We start from the raw sequence: 15917 nt of genomic DNA, 5'->3' as shown, positions 1-15917 counted from the left end.
AATAATAATTTTATGTTTATTTTCTGTTTGAAAAAACAATTAAAGTGAAAATAAAATATAAGAAATTAGGAAGAGGACATAAAATGGGCCCTAAACACGTTACAAATTTATATGAAACACATACATTGCAAGGGCAGAATTAGAATTAGGGCAACGCCTAATCCTACGAAAGGCGCGTATCCAGCGGCGACGTACAACAGGTAGAGGATGACGGCAGTTTGGATGGGGATGACCCACATGTTGTGCAAGAACATGAACGCGTAGTCGAATCGCGCCACGTCGTTGGAAAGCAAGTTGACTAGTTTCCCTCCCGCCACCTCGCCAAGGGCCACTTGGTTCATGCGAAGCACCTACAATAAATAATCAATCTAGGTAAGTATAATTCGTGTTTTTAATAAGTACATTGTATCTCAACGATGTAGCGGTTATGCTCACTACCTGTGGAGTTCGATTCTTAGCGCAAGTACATATTTGAAGCTGTTTACACTAATATTTGTGTGCGGTTCTAGATGTATGTGCTCGTGTCTATGCTTGTATCTATCAGGCCAATGATAGAAGCTGCCAAAACTATATGTACTGTGTATACCATTTTTTTACATATGAATGCAAATGTATATATATATAAAATAATCTTACTTTTCGATAGAGAAGAGCTGAGCATGCAATTTTAATCCGTAAACTGAAACGCATTACGAACAGCGAGTTGTGATGCTGGCACATGACGCCGACGAAGTTCAGGCCCAATATGGCGAGAGCGTAAAGTCCGGCGTCCAGGGGGTCCATTTCCGAATCTACCGACCAGTACGATAGCAGCTGCGTGAACACCTGCGGCTGGTATGTCCTGAATAAGTCATTTATTTAGTTATTTATGTACTTCGAAACGGTGGTGGTGTATATGCAACAATTACAGGTTAATACGTCTTCGTGTGAACAGAAAGGTGCCAAGTTCGAAATCGACTCATGGCACGTATATACGTGCCTAACAGCATACAAGAAACAATAGATATGAAAAAGCGCATTAAATGTAACTGAACATATATTGATTCTGCCATAACTATATTGATTGCATCAGTGATCAATTTTTGTGGGTATCCCAAATATTATTAAGTTTGTTACTGTTCACGTTTTTTGATCTTCAATTCCTCAAGATATATATTTTGGAGTACGGAGAAGAACTTCAGAGTAATTATGCCGAAATAAGTATTCATGTGGGAAATTCACTGACGGTACAATCAAGTGCTTACATTGCAACCGCTTTAGAGTGCTTGTTCAAAACACAAAATTATTCAAATTAATTATCTGTGACTGCATGATATATGTAACTGCAGTGTCCATCTCACGCTTTAAAAAGTGTGATGTGCATAAGTAACTAACTATAGTAGCACAGAAAAGTTAAGATCAAGTTAAAGTTAAATTTCTCAAGTTAAGTAAAGATCAAGGTGAAGACAGTGCTTAAAATAAGCAAATTATATTTATTGGCATGTGTTTCGAATAATGCTTTGAAAGATTGTTTCATACATTTGGCAAATAAGGTTAAATAAGTAATTATCATGTCCGATATGAGGTTGATAATATTTTTATCGTTATCTATGTTATTGAGATCGAATAACATTGCGTTAAATTTATTGGATATAAAAAAAAAATAACATTTAATATGAGTTGGAAATTACTAAAACTATGTGAAATGACACTGTAAGGTAAGGATCCATAAAAAGATAATGATACATTAGGTAAAATATCTCCTTATAACTGATATCAAATTACGAAAATGTACAATTATTTAGAATTAGAAATTATGAAAATGGGTTTTTTCGTTCAGTGGTAACCTCTAAATGGAAATAATTTATTATATTCTGACTCTCCTGTAGCGTCTGTTCTTTCAGCATATCCAGTTCGAGTTAAGACTAGCGTATTGTAGTATTTTTATCTGACAAGAACAATAAACATTACCTTGCAATAGCCGATATGAAGACAAATACACCACTTGGCAGGTAAGCTACCCAGTACGCTCTTACTATAGCTTTCCATAGCGAAGGCTTTCTGTTTTCTAACTCTGCTCTCTTTAATTCATCTGTCCAGTACCTGCAATTTTTTATATCATTTAGAATAACATATAACCTATAAAGAAAGGAAGGAAAGTTTAAAAGTTGTTAAATATACGCACTTTTCAAAGTCGTCTCCGAGTTTCTGAGAGTCGTATTGTTTAGTAGGCACAATAAGATCATCTTCTTCGACGTCTCTTTTATTCCCTTTTATAAGTACAGGACACACCCACCATAGAAATATTCTTGAAAAAATATTCGGTCTGTTTCTTTTTTTCTCGGTACCATTTGCATATGTTTTATATTTTTTATTCTTCTTATCTTTAGTTGGATCCATCTTTTCATTTAGTAATAATATTATTCACAAATGCTATAACATGTTTTTATTCGGAGTTCCATATGCCTACTTTTTCTACCGAAATTAAAACCAATTTCCAATTAAGATAACTACACAACACGTTAATAAAAGCTGCACTTAGTTCACAAAAATGTACGCCACCACATAATCAAGCCAGCTGACTACTAATAGTAGCTACGCTAACGAATTATTATAAGTAATTTTCTTTATCGATATCTTTACACACGCTATGTACGTAACGCATGACGAATCGGACAGGATCCCTATCGTATATCGTTTAATGATAGTTTTTGGCAAAATAAATGAAATTTTAAATACAATGCAGGTAATCAAATGAAAAAAAATTTAAAACATTACAGCAGCCTAATATTATAGTGAAACGCGTGTGTATAGATAGATACAGTCCAAAACCTGAAAATATTTTCTGGGTGACCCGGGCAACTATATAATTTAACTCCTGAAGGCCTACCACAAAACATACTAACTCGTAGCATGTTCATATCGTTTACGCATCATGTAAATAAGAGAGAACGTGTATTTTGTTTTATGGTAGCCCTCCAGATGTGTGGTAATTGATCTACCTGGATGTGGATATATTAGGGCTAAACCCCGAAATGCGGATAGACGCGTTTTGGGAGACCCCATACTTAAATATATTAAATAATATTTTTTTTATTCAAACCCATACGTGTTGAGTATCTATGGATAGGTCTTCAGAAATAATATTGAGGTTTCTACTAATTTTCTAAACTGAATAGTTTGCGCGAGAGACACTTCCAAAGTATATAAAATGTGTCCCCCCCCTGTAAGAAGTTACAGGGGGGGGGACACATATAACACACATATTTTAGAAGTAAAATAAGGGAATAATAAAACGCAAAAAATATATGATGTACATTACTATGTAAACATCCACCAAACATTGGTTTGGACGAGATCTAATAAGTAGTTTTTTTTTATAAGTCATAAATTGTAAACCACAATTTAACTCTCATTCGATCAACGCAAATATATGGCGAATATAAGCGATCAACATGAACTTTTATATTATGTTACTTGATGCTACGAATCCCTTCATGGGCGAGTCCGACTCGCACTTGGCCGCTTGGCCACTTTTAATATATGGTAGGAAGGTATAGTTTGGATGATACACATACCAAAGAAATACTTTCTACGTATTCCTGAAAAAAAAGACAGGCCAATAATGTTATATTGTGTAAGGTTGCCATTTTCATTTTAAAATATTGAACCCAAAAATAAACTAAAGTAGTAATATTTATTCATAATAAACCATAAAATTGAGATACATAGAGAATACATTAGAAATTTAATACACTTTTTTTGAATGTATAGGACATACTCTAGCGCTGAACGAGTCACAAGTGCATTTGGAGTGATAAATGCGGTTTTCTATACTATCCACTAACATTTTCACATGACATATGGGAACCATGTTGCAATCGCAGCTTAATGATTGTGTTTTATGCATATTCATAGTATTGGACAGCTGAGAATCACTACGTATAGTGGTCTTCAAAATTGGTTTTATTACACGACATTCACAAACTTCATCTCTCTCTTCGGAATTTATAATGATATCCTTAATGTTTATATTACTATCGCAAGTATTTGCAGAATTATTTGATACTATTACATGTCTTTTTAAGTCTTTAAGAACAATTTCTTCGTCGTTTAATTCACATTCAGTATTTTTCGATATCTGATTTTTATTTGTATTTTTTACCAAGTGTTCCACTCCTGAATTATAGACAGATTGATTTGCACGCTTATCTGGTGGACTTTTCATAATATACGAATACTTCACTTTAGATTGGTTATCTTTAATCAAGTCTTTCCATAGGTTGTTAATTTCATCGTTGTTTCTTACAACTGTAGATTTTATACAGGTACAAGTACCAAGGGCACATTTACACGAACAATCAACGGTGTAGCCTATATAAGGAGATGACATTTTTTTGACAACATTATTTGTTTTATGGAAGTGATTACTAACATTTTGAGTATCAGAAATAAGAAACTCTTTCAGTGAACTGCAATCGCAATTTTCGTTTTTCTTCATATTAAATCCTTTAACATCTGATTCTGATGTCTGTATATTTTTTGTCTCTTTTTCTATAGCATCACATGATTTTGAATTCATTTGAAAATTAAAAAAAGCTTGAGTTGACATACTATTTTTGGGTTTCATAGAATTTTTCGAATTTGAATGGGAAATTCTGTTATTTTTTTCTAGTTTCGAATGAATTAATAATTCATGAGAATCAATAATTGTATTGTAATTATTGGTATCCTTTTCGGGTTTTTCATCTTTATTACTATTTTCATTCGGAATTATGGTATTATCATTTGCCTTTTGAAAATTATAAAAATTTTTTAATCGTTGGAAGTCTTTTTCTATAAGGCTATATATTTCATCTAAAACTTTTGGTAAAACACATTCCTGTTTTTGATCTTCATTAGCACACAAACATTGAACTTTTTTAATTTTAGTTTTGAGATATTCTTGTAATAGTGTGTTAGCACGGTTCCAACTGCCATCTGACAGCTTTTCTTCTTTACATTTACATATAAGTTCATTAGCACTTGTTGAAATTACTTGCTTTACTCGCTGTAATATTGAAGAAAATACCTTTTCTTCTTCTTCTACTGGTAAACTTGAAACTTTGCAACAAGATTTTTTTAATTTTTCTAATTTACCTCTTAAATGTTCTTCGAGTAAATAAAAAGTGTTCACTTCTAATTCTTGTGACTCATTTAAAGTACCTTTATTACAACAAATACAGCTTTCGTTATTATTTGAAGAAATTTCTTTAAAGCTTGGAACATCGAGCTCTTTGTCATTTGTAGAATGATCACCCCATGGTTTTCTAAAGTTATTTTCCATATAGTTCTTAAATTGATCAAAGTGTACATGACACTGACAAGATTGTAAATTAAGGTCACCTTTCTGCCCATTAGTCTTATTTGGATAATTTCTCGTCATTTCCACGTTATCATCATTTGATAAAATTTCGGATTTCTTTTTCCGATGAGACATACTGTGTTTATTGTCAAAAACTTTTTGTGAATTGATATTAGCCAAAGTTACACCTAAAAGTTTTACATAATAATCACAGTCACATGGAAATAGTTCAGATGTTTTGACGATTTGATTAATGGCTGTATCAGTTTTATTAGCGTCTGTTACAATTTCATCATGTATGACTTTTTCAGTAACTGATTGATGATTAATTTCATCACGAACTTTAAGATCTCCTTTTTTTGTTTTATTTTCTGACATTTCGCTAGTATGGACATTTTTTATTGCAGATTCAGACTTTTTACTGTTAAGATTTGATTTTTCGCCATATATATCCAATGGTTTTTTACACTCACAAAATTCAGAATCGATGCACCGGAAAAGAGAACTGGGTTCTTGTGTTTTTGCTCCCTTTTTATTTAACTTTTGTTTTACCATACACTGACAATGATCATTACTTTTATCCAAATTTATTGTTCCTAAGTATTCTGATTCAATTGCATTGGGTAAAATTGGTGTATTTAAATAAGTAGATATATTTTGACTTATGATTTCTTCAGGTGTTTTAGCGGTACTTGCTTGATATATGATATTTGACTTTCCACCAAGGTCTAATTTATTAGATATATCTAAACTATTAGCAATTAATTTACAGTTGTTTTCTCGGGAAAATTGGGTGTTTAAATTGGATTGTATATTACTATCCCCCGGTATTTGAGTAGTTTCATCTAAATCACATGTCCATTTTGTCAATTTTTCTAAAAGTTTGTCCAATGAAGTATTTGATGGTATTTTATGGAAACAAACACAACCACTTTTACAAGAAGGAAGGATTTTATTTTTCATAACCATCGCTTCTATTTCTCCACTTATAGGTTTCGATTGTTTTGAATTTGATATTTGGTTATGTGAGGTCTTTGAAAATGTCTGTTTACGAATTGATTTACATTCGTTTTCTGTATTTGATTCGTTAATTATTTTAGGCATCATATTTTGGTTTCCACAAAAACAAGTATTGACAGCAAACGTTTGTAATGGTCCACATTTTTTAAAATTTCTATTCGTACGATCTGATTGTTCATTCAAAACTTTTTTTGGGCTTTTTTTAGTAATATGGTTTACATCCACATTTCTTTTTCTAACAGCAATAGGTTTAGAGACTTGTGCGGGACATTTAGATGGTGTTTCTGTATTTACTGACTGATCATGGAGTTTGGTAATTTTAATATTGTCAGTATTGTTATTGGTCAAAATCTTCAGTTTTGCTTCTTTAGAAATCGGCAAAGCACACTCCTAAAAATAAAAATACATAAATATTTGTATAACTTTTAACCAATTACAGGGCATGATTTAACAAATCTTAGTCATCAATTTCTACTGTAGAGGTATAGTACTTACGGATGATGGTCTTTGAACCAATTTAAATATTTTCTCCTCCATAACTTTCAAATCTTCTTTTTTCAAAGATTCCTGTAAATTATATTTGTAGATAACCGTAGCAATTGTTCTCTCTCTCATGGTAGTGTTTTCCCGGCTCCTTCCTTAGCTTTATTGCATCGGAGCCCGCTGTTTCTACTTTAGTATATCCAACTTTATACAGGGTGAAACTGTTTGTACTCATAACTATTCGAAGAATAATATTCTATATTATAATTAGAAAAAGTATATTGTAATTTCAAAAATCTCAACTGAACCATGTTTGACATCGGTTGATTTGACATTAACCAGGTTTTTTTGCAAATTTCATCAAAATCGACTTTGCGATTTATACATGAAAACATGACAGAAAGACAAACACACTTTCGCATTTATAACAATATTATGGAAATATGTATATGGATAATGAAAATTCACCTTCTTTAAATCTTCTATTTCAATTCGGAGCTGCGTCACATCTTTACATGTCTTCCGCCAGTAAGTAGACATTGCTCCTCCACTTTCAGCAAAACCTCCACTAACGACTGTCGGCGGTTTTATCAAACAAGGAAAGACAGCTGAAAGAAGTCGAATACCCAATTAAATTACTCTTGAAAGATCCAAGTTACACTTTAAGTTTAAAAACTGATAAGATGTGGGTTAAATCAATCGCTTTAAAGTGCTGATAAACAAAATTTTACTTATGTAAATTTGCAAATTTTTCAGCATTAAATCACTATATTATAAAATAAAGTCGCCTTCCGCGTCCGTCTATTTATAAGCTTTCTTCTTTTGAACTAAGTACGGATTTTGATTCAGTTTTCACTTTGATTTAGACAATTTATTCCCGAAGGCTTAAATCAGGCGAAGCCGGACCGGGTAACTAGTTTAAGGTATATTGTTAACACATGTAATGTAGTTAATTAAACAATATTTTTTGCTTTCACAAGCCTTGATAATACTTTTATCAGTAAAGTCTTGTGAAAGATAATAAAATGAAATGATACATTTCTTGTGAAAGTCAAAATATCTACCTGTTTCTTTGCACTCGCACGGAGGAGGCCCCGATTTGACAACATCTTTAGCTCGCTGAACCAACTCGTCGGCCCTCTCCTCGAACAGTTGCTCGGCCAACCTATTGGCGAGCTTCTGTGCTCGACGCTCAATCGCTCGTTCCTGCCAGCCTTCATTATTCATTGTGTCGGTGTCGGGGATCGCTCTCATTGTGTCGACACACGAAATCCCAACCCACTGTATTACAAACAATTTCATTACAAGTTTTTCGGGTTCAATTGTTTATTGCTATATTTCAAAATTATTTTGCCTAAAACCCCTTCCACACTGGTTGCCCAATTTGATTGCCGATTGAATTGGGTACAATCTGATCGTCCGTCCAGACGTATACCCAACTAAAGCGCCAATTTAAATATTTGGTTGCAATCCCAAATCGGGCGATGCCGACCACCCAGTGACCTTGAATTTCATATTCCATCCACAGGAGCCAATTTGATTGTCAATCTAATCAGATTGGGCGTAAAATTGGGTCATGTGGAAGGGGTTTAATATTAAAGGTGTGTCCTATTAATTTATTAAACGATTCAACTCCTGACGGTGTCCCAAAAGTGGAAAACAAAGGTTTCAATTGATTTCGTAAGTATGTAATTACATAAAAATTAAATCACACTCTATATATTTACTGCGTTCGTCGTTCTACAGCAATCTTAATCTAGAAATGATCATCTAAATCACTTAAGAGTACATATTTGCACATGTACCTAACGAATTATAATGTTGAGTAATATTTTACCAACTAATATAAATTGTCTAATCCAACTAATAGTATAAATTCGAAAGTAAGTTTGTTTGTTTATTACTTCTTCACGCTCTCTCTATTCAACAAATCTTGAAATTGCATTAATGTACTTTGAAGTATGTAGAAGGACATAGGGTACCTTTCATCCCGGAAAAATAATTGTTCCCATGGGAAAATCGCGCTACGCCCGCGCGATTTTCCTAGCCGGCAAAAGCTAGTTTGTTTATCATTAAAGGATTAACACTAACCTTGGCGTGATAATTTTCGATAGCTGTAGCTATGGCTATATCAAGTTCTCCAATTAACAACTTTGAGAAATAACTACGTAGGTTGCTTTTCACTAAAGATGCCTTGTCCCAGTTGTGTTTGTCTTCCAAACATTTCAGGTACTGGCACGGCATCTGAGCCGCCACATCGCCCAGCTCGGCTTGCAGCCCTCCAAAAAGATCTGACAGCAAGTTCGACAGCAGCTGGCTCCGGAGGGAAGTACAGGAACACGACTCCTTAAAGCCAAGTCATCGATAATCAGCATAAAACGGATTCTCCATTGTCATCATACGTCAGCATAGTATTACTAAGCGATAATCATTTTATGAAATTATAAGTAAAGAGATAAATTTTATCGCGTGATTCACTTTTCATTATCTGTGGAAAGTATTATAAAGACTCTTTATAGTAAACAGGAGTAAATATGCTCAAGGGAGAATTTTATTTCATTATCTACTAAAATATATAGAGAAGAAAGAGGGGAAGACATACAATAATGTAATTAATATTCTAGTAAACGTACGCCTGCACAGTGACTATGAGCAAATTGGTAATCTCGCTACATATTTCAACAAAACTGCTTAATTAGTTTTACAGGTACTAGCTATTATGTATTCTATTGTTATATTTGCCCAATTTACAGATGTGAGTTGTAACTTCTGTTATGTTCCGATTTCTTTACTCCAGCTATGCTTGCACCTAGTTGTTAGCTAAGATAAAAAATAATAATTGCAATCATCCTATTTTAAACGATAACCGAGTTGAATGGTGAATTTATCAGTTAATAACTAACCATTTTCAATGACAATCTATGAAAAAACGCTTATAACGACTAACCAGTAGTTTATCTTCAGGGGTACAAGAACAGAGGGCTGCAAGAGACGGAGTGCGCTTCACCTCGACAGAGGCATCAATAGGTATCACGCACTTGCACTCCATGACTTTCTCCTTGAGTTGCGTAAGTTTCTCCCGTGCCTTCTTCAGCTCGTCCATCTTCTTTTGAAGCCGCGAGTCACACGTCACCTGGCAACCTTCCAAGTCTTCGACTAGGCCGGATTTTTCACTTCTTATACTCTCGAGCTAGAATAGGAATTTCTTGATGAAATAAAATGTATGTAATGGTTCGCAGTACTTATACCTAACTAGATATTGCCCGCATTTACATCCGCAGTTGTCTATGTTTGATCTCGGGTCTATTTCAAATTTCATCAAAATCGACCAATCTGTTTAGTAGACAGAATTTTGCATTTGTAATATTAGTTTGAAGGTATGGATCTCCAACAGAAATTAAGTTTTTAGATGTTCTTATAAACCTCTTATGTAATCAATATCATAATATTAAAGTAATACCCAAGTGAGCCAAAATACAAACCTCGAAGTTGCTAACTAGAATTAAATTAGATAACAACAATTCGTCGCATACTAGCTTATTGTAAAATTTCAGCTGGAATTTAAAGATCGTTGGAAAAATTTTTAAATAATTTGTTGCATTTTCGTGAACAACTTGACAACTAACAACATATTTAATTAATATTACTAATTTAATAAACAAGCATAGATAACATATAGATTATAACAACTTGATGTAGGTATCTAATCTCTCACATAAGTCATGCCTTAACACGTGCTTTATGTGAGGTCATCACTCCCTATAAGGTATTAATTCTACTGAGTTTAGTGCGCACATGAGTCAAGGTAAATTGGTATTTATAAAGTATGTACTATGTCTGTATGTAAAGTGCTAAACAAGCTTATTATTATACTGTCACCAGTAAAAGTTAATTTAATTTTTATTTATTTAACTGATTGTACTGCACTGAGCCCAAGAGGGCTAAAAAAAGACCACAAGATAGGCTTGCACCCTAGAAGTCTAAGGTGCAAGTTTTACCTCAGCCTTTATCTTAATGCTTTCGTTGTCCTCCTTTAGCAGCTGCTTGGAGACCGCCTCCACCTGGTCGCGTAGCGCGGCCAGCTCGGCGCGCATCGCCCGCTCCGCCTCGATGGTCAGCGCGCGCACTGACTCCGCCTCGCCTTGGATGCCAATTAGCTTCCTTCGCGTTTGCTCTTCTTTAAACTACAAAATTAAAAAGAATACGCCTCGTGTCCTGATATTTCCGTACAACTAAAGAAAATAATTCACCATTTCATTTGCATTCAATTTATTCCCATATATCCAGAACAGTAAATAGGATTATTGTCTCGATTGTTTCACGGAAGCGATGCCTCTGGTTTAAAAAAAGATTGTTTCTTATAATAGTGTACTTTAATCATAACTAAAAAGAGACGAGTAAAATTTCAACTGAAAGCTTTTACTAATAACGTTATAACAAGGTAAAGCCAAGCAAGTGTTTAAGTAGTTGATTCGACAAACATATTTGAAGACTGGATTCGATACCTCTAGGTTTTGCTCCTATTAACCGATGGAGAAGACCCTAAAATATAAAACATTCAAATTTCGGTATATAATAATGCTAGCTGCACCCCGGGCCTTCGGTCCCAAGATTTTCGTAATAAAAACACTATTGCTATATGCTATTTATAGGGAACATTTTACCCACGTACCAAGGTTCTTAGAAATTTGTTCAGAAGATTTAGCGCGTTTGGGTAACAAACATCGCCATCCTACCCAAACTTTCGCATTTCTAACATCAAGTAGTAGGAAATGCGATTTCTTGCTATTTTGTAGGTACTATTCAAACACTTCCCAAAACATTTTACGTTGTGCAGTTCTAATAATAAATTGGCCATACAAAATTAATATTACTAATTTAATAAACAAGCAGAACCCAACTGCTTTTAGCAAAAAGGTGATATGATATTAAATATACACCAAAGGAGTACTTTACTTATTTATCAACATTACATAATTGGTCAATTATATTTGCTTTTCCACAATAAATATGAGTTCAAAGAATTCAGTCGGATTTTATATGTGCGTCACAGAAAATAACGTAATATAGTACATATAGGTAGGTATCCAAGAAATAAAATTATCATAATCGGTCGTGCCAACATCGTCGACATCGCTAGTAGATATGTATAAATAAATAAGGACAAATACAAAATCAATAAACTGACCTAGCTCCAAAACAAGATGATAGTGTAAATATTTAAACATCCATCATGTGAAAGAATAAAATATATAGTGGCAAGAAATACATATCACCCCATATACATAACACCAAAGCCATGAATCTGAGCAGACTCTGTAAAGCACTCATAAACTTATTAACTACAGCAAGAATGGCGTACGCTTTTCAGCCTTAAATGCAAAGATATCACTTCGACACATCGTAGAACAATAAACATACTAAATAAAGTTAAGGGATGGCACAATATGTTGGTCCACGAAGAAAACGTGAAGTTTTTCAGGCTTACTTGTAGATCTCTGTCCAACTGGGTCACTTTTATTTGCTGTTCGGTAAGTCCTGCCTCGCTGCGCGCCGCCTCTTCACTCAGACGCATGCGCATACAGGCTAATGAACACATCTCCTTCTCTACTTGGACCAAGCTCTGACGATCTTTCTCTGTCGCATCCCCTCTCTCTTTCAACACTTTTGCCAAGTTCATACACGCTGTCTTGTAACTATTCCGCTCTTCTATTAATTTCTTGGTCTATCAAAGGCAGTTTTTTGTATATTAATTACATAGCAGAATAAGATATATAATGAAGAGATAAGGATTTGGAAAAAAGGTAAACTTTCCAAAACAAAAACTAAAAAAATGTTGAGTCATTTAGATCAGACAAGGAAATAAATCGTCAGGTGCGGTCGTAGTGGCAGAATTTACAATATTTATCGTCTTAACCTGATTTTCAGATTATCTAAAATGCATTAAAGTTTTTGGAAAGTAAAGTTTTTTACTTATTGACATCTTTGAAAAAAATGCCTCAGGGAAATAAATTTATGACCAAGTCTTTTCGTATCTATAGAAACAGCTAACAAAAGTTACCATACATACAATAATTTACTGTAATTTTAGAGCATATAAAAAGGTAACTGAAATTGTTTAACATGAGCTATTATAAAAACGAACCTGTTTGCCGATATCAAATTCCTTCTCTTCAGCGAGGCGCAACCGGCGCTGGTAGCCAAGTTCGAGATCTTTCCAGGCCGCCTCGGCTCGTTCGAGCAGCTCGGCGCGTTCGGCTTCGCGTCGCGCCAGCCGACCTGCCCTGTTACGCAGCTCTGTAGTAGCCTTATCTAATTCCGCAAGGCGCTCCGCACAAGCTGAATCCATACAACAAGCCTGCAATGGATATAAATTTGAAACTAATTTCATCACCTCGAATTTAAGACTTGCCTCAAGATACTTAGTCGCAGATAAATCGCATGGTCCTCTGAAAGCAATTTAACAACTATTTATGAATAAGTGAAGTTCACAAAATGTTTATTAAACTTATTAGTTGATTTTATGAGTATATAGAGAAAAAGAAACGTATAGCTATGGGCAGACAACTGATTATTTAATTGCTATTACTAACACTTTATCTGTCATCTACATAGAAGTATCATATGGTGTATGATCAAATAACATGCATATCCATCCACTTTTGTATTGCCAATAAAAAGATATACTTTCACATCGATATTGACATTAATAGGATTGGTACTAACCGCATCTATTTTGCTCATGATATCCTTCTCTCCTGCTCTAGGCTTTTTTCCTCGATGTCGATCACACGGCGAAGCATTATCTAATCTCATCACTACTTTAGTGTCTGGGGGCAATGTTACTACGGGGCCTTTAAGAGAATCAGTATCAAAGTGTGTGCAGCTATCGCGATTAATACAATTGTCGACATTTGTATATTTATATATTGGATTACATCCAGAAGTCATGAATGGACATTTCGTAGCTCTCAAACGTTCCGGGTTATTGTTTTTTGTATTATTTAAAACACAAATATTGGATGCAGTAGCATGTGCATTGTTCCTACAACACGCCTCATTACAATTGATGGTCGTACTTTTGGAACTTTCTATTTTACGAATACATTTTGCACGAGAAGGATGTGATTCCTTGCAATTTATATTAATACCTTTGGAATGTGGGCTAATTTCCGATTTGCCCGAATTAGATTTTGGCTCTTTGTTACAATGAGCGCATTTTTCTAGGACAGGCTTTGATTCTTTATTGCATTTCTGTTTATTGGAACATTCTTGATCTTTCGAAGTTTTCGTTTGATGAGAGTCCAAAGTTTCTGATTCATCTGTTGGACTTAATATTCTAATTTTTGCGTTCTGTGTAAGAGTTTCACTTGCTCTCCTTTCATGATCACCCAATTTATTTTCAATGAATCTATAGGTAAAAGCAAAATAATATATTTTAATACTGGATAACTTACTATATCTTTATTATTGTATTCTTATTTACTCGTAGGATAATATATTTTAAAAATAAAACTAAATATATTTTAAAAAACTTAAAAGTAGTTACCAGTTTTTTTTATTTAAGGTTTATCTAGAATTTACTAACAAATTTAGTTAAAACTACTTATAAAAATTAAAGTCATAGCCTTGTTTCTCAACTCAAATGAAATACTAATTAATCATTAATATTTCTAGAAGGAGCAAAATTGATGTCGTACAGGGATGTCGAAACAATGGCTGAGGATAGATAGAGATGGAAAGAACTTCACCAACAAGAACGATATTCTGAAGTATTGAATGAATGAATTCGAATGTTTTGGTTAATTGTATGTGAAATAGTTACCGATAAAGACTATCTGCCGTGGAGTGTCCGAGTTCCTGCCAGGCGAGCAGAGCACAAGCTAGATGCCGTTCCTCCGGAGACTGAGTAATGATCTTGTTTACATCCCGCGTGTTGTCCAGGCGATCGTGAGCACTTCTTATGGCGGTCTACAAAATAAATTATAAGAAATTTGACCAGCTTCGCTTCCGTTGAAATTTCGGAATAAAAAGTACCTACATACTAAAACAAATATACCATAAAATATAAAACATGTAGCACGACATTGCGTCCATGAATTCTCTCTTTTTAACACGATGCGCACGCGATATGGGAAAATGTATGTTTCGTGGTATGCCTTTTTACACCAAAATTTGTTGAAATTTGTCTGGCATATATAACAAACATCTATTTCAAAGATGTTGAATTTTATATACCTTTAAATCAAGGCTAGGATTCCGTTGAAGAGCTTTGGAAATATTCCAAAGTATTAGCGTATTCATCGATTCTTCGGCTCCAATTGCGGAGGGAACTTTGGTATCCCCCTTATTGTCATCATGGTCTTTATTCTGGAACAAGCGTATTCAAATTTTAATTTAAATTTTTATACCGTCCTCAAAAATGCAACTAGCAGATCTTCATTGATTTGACCGTCTAAGTCTACACGCTAAGAATATCTAACTGCAAATATTTAGACTAATATTAAAATATTTAGACTATCTTTACCGAGCTCATTCTTCAAGGAGTAGAATCCCATGTGGTATTACAAAAAAAATATTACTTTAAAATTATAAAGACATCGTTTGTAATATGCGGATAGAAATCATACATAAATTTATTAAATTCTATAAGATATATCTTGTAATTTGCTAATTAAACCCAAAGTTTATTTCTAAAACATTTTTGACTTACAAAATTTTGACATTAGTGTCACAGCATTCTATATTCTTCATCGAATAATGATACAACATATTTACTCCCATGATAAAAACTTTTTGATGTTTCTGTGAATTCTCCAGCTTGGAATTAAAAGATTATCCGTCGAAGTACTTATTAAATCCATGTTCTCCAGTCATCCCCCTCCTTACGTATTCCTCATGGTTGAAATCTATAATACAAATTCATAAGATCATATTTACAACGAAAAGTTTTCAAATTAGATTCTTGCACGTGTTTTCAGGACGACGAGAGGAACTAATGATATCGGAATAGTCCTACTAATATTATAAACACGAAAGTTTGTGAGGATATGTGTATGTATGTTTGTTACTCTTTCACGCAAAATCTACT

General features: G+C 33.9%; 1 protein-coding gene across 1 annotated transcript in view; it reads right to left on the bottom strand.

Moving 5' to 3' along the window:
• The window catches only part of LOC128669719 (uncharacterized), a 28024-nt gene extending 12475 nt beyond the window's left edge, over nucleotides 1-15549 (bottom strand). Inside the window, exons 1-17 of the mRNA XM_053744773.1 lie at nucleotides 15354-15549; nucleotides 15065-15196; nucleotides 14652-14797; nucleotides 13553-14237; nucleotides 12972-13184; nucleotides 12315-12551; nucleotides 10825-11010; nucleotides 9774-10016; nucleotides 8918-9172; nucleotides 7891-8107; nucleotides 7295-7434; nucleotides 6839-6910; nucleotides 3735-6733; nucleotides 2165-2401; nucleotides 1951-2082; nucleotides 637-841; nucleotides 125-350 (exon numbers count right to left, since the gene is read on the bottom strand). Of these exons, the coding sequence (XP_053600748.1) occupies nucleotides 125-350; nucleotides 637-841; nucleotides 1951-2082; nucleotides 2165-2401; nucleotides 3735-6733; nucleotides 6839-6910; nucleotides 7295-7434; nucleotides 7891-8107; nucleotides 8918-9172; nucleotides 9774-10016; nucleotides 10825-11010; nucleotides 12315-12551; nucleotides 12972-13184; nucleotides 13553-14237; nucleotides 14652-14797; nucleotides 15065-15196; nucleotides 15354-15362 (6334 nt within the window). The 5' untranslated portion in view covers nucleotides 15363-15549. The remainder of the gene's footprint in view (nucleotides 1-124; nucleotides 351-636; nucleotides 842-1950; nucleotides 2083-2164; nucleotides 2402-3734; nucleotides 6734-6838; nucleotides 6911-7294; nucleotides 7435-7890; nucleotides 8108-8917; nucleotides 9173-9773; nucleotides 10017-10824; nucleotides 11011-12314; nucleotides 12552-12971; nucleotides 13185-13552; nucleotides 14238-14651; nucleotides 14798-15064; nucleotides 15197-15353) is intronic.
• Nucleotides 15550-15917: the final 368 nt, after the last annotated feature.

The sequence above is a fragment of the Plodia interpunctella genome, chromosome 5 (assembly GCF_027563975.2).
Source record: "Plodia interpunctella isolate USDA-ARS_2022_Savannah chromosome 5, ilPloInte3.2, whole genome shotgun sequence".
Classification (NCBI taxonomy): Eukaryota; Metazoa; Arthropoda; class Insecta; order Lepidoptera; family Pyralidae; genus Plodia; species Plodia interpunctella.
The sequence above is the reverse complement of the archived record's forward strand: the minus strand, read 5'-3'. Positions and strand labels throughout refer to the sequence as shown.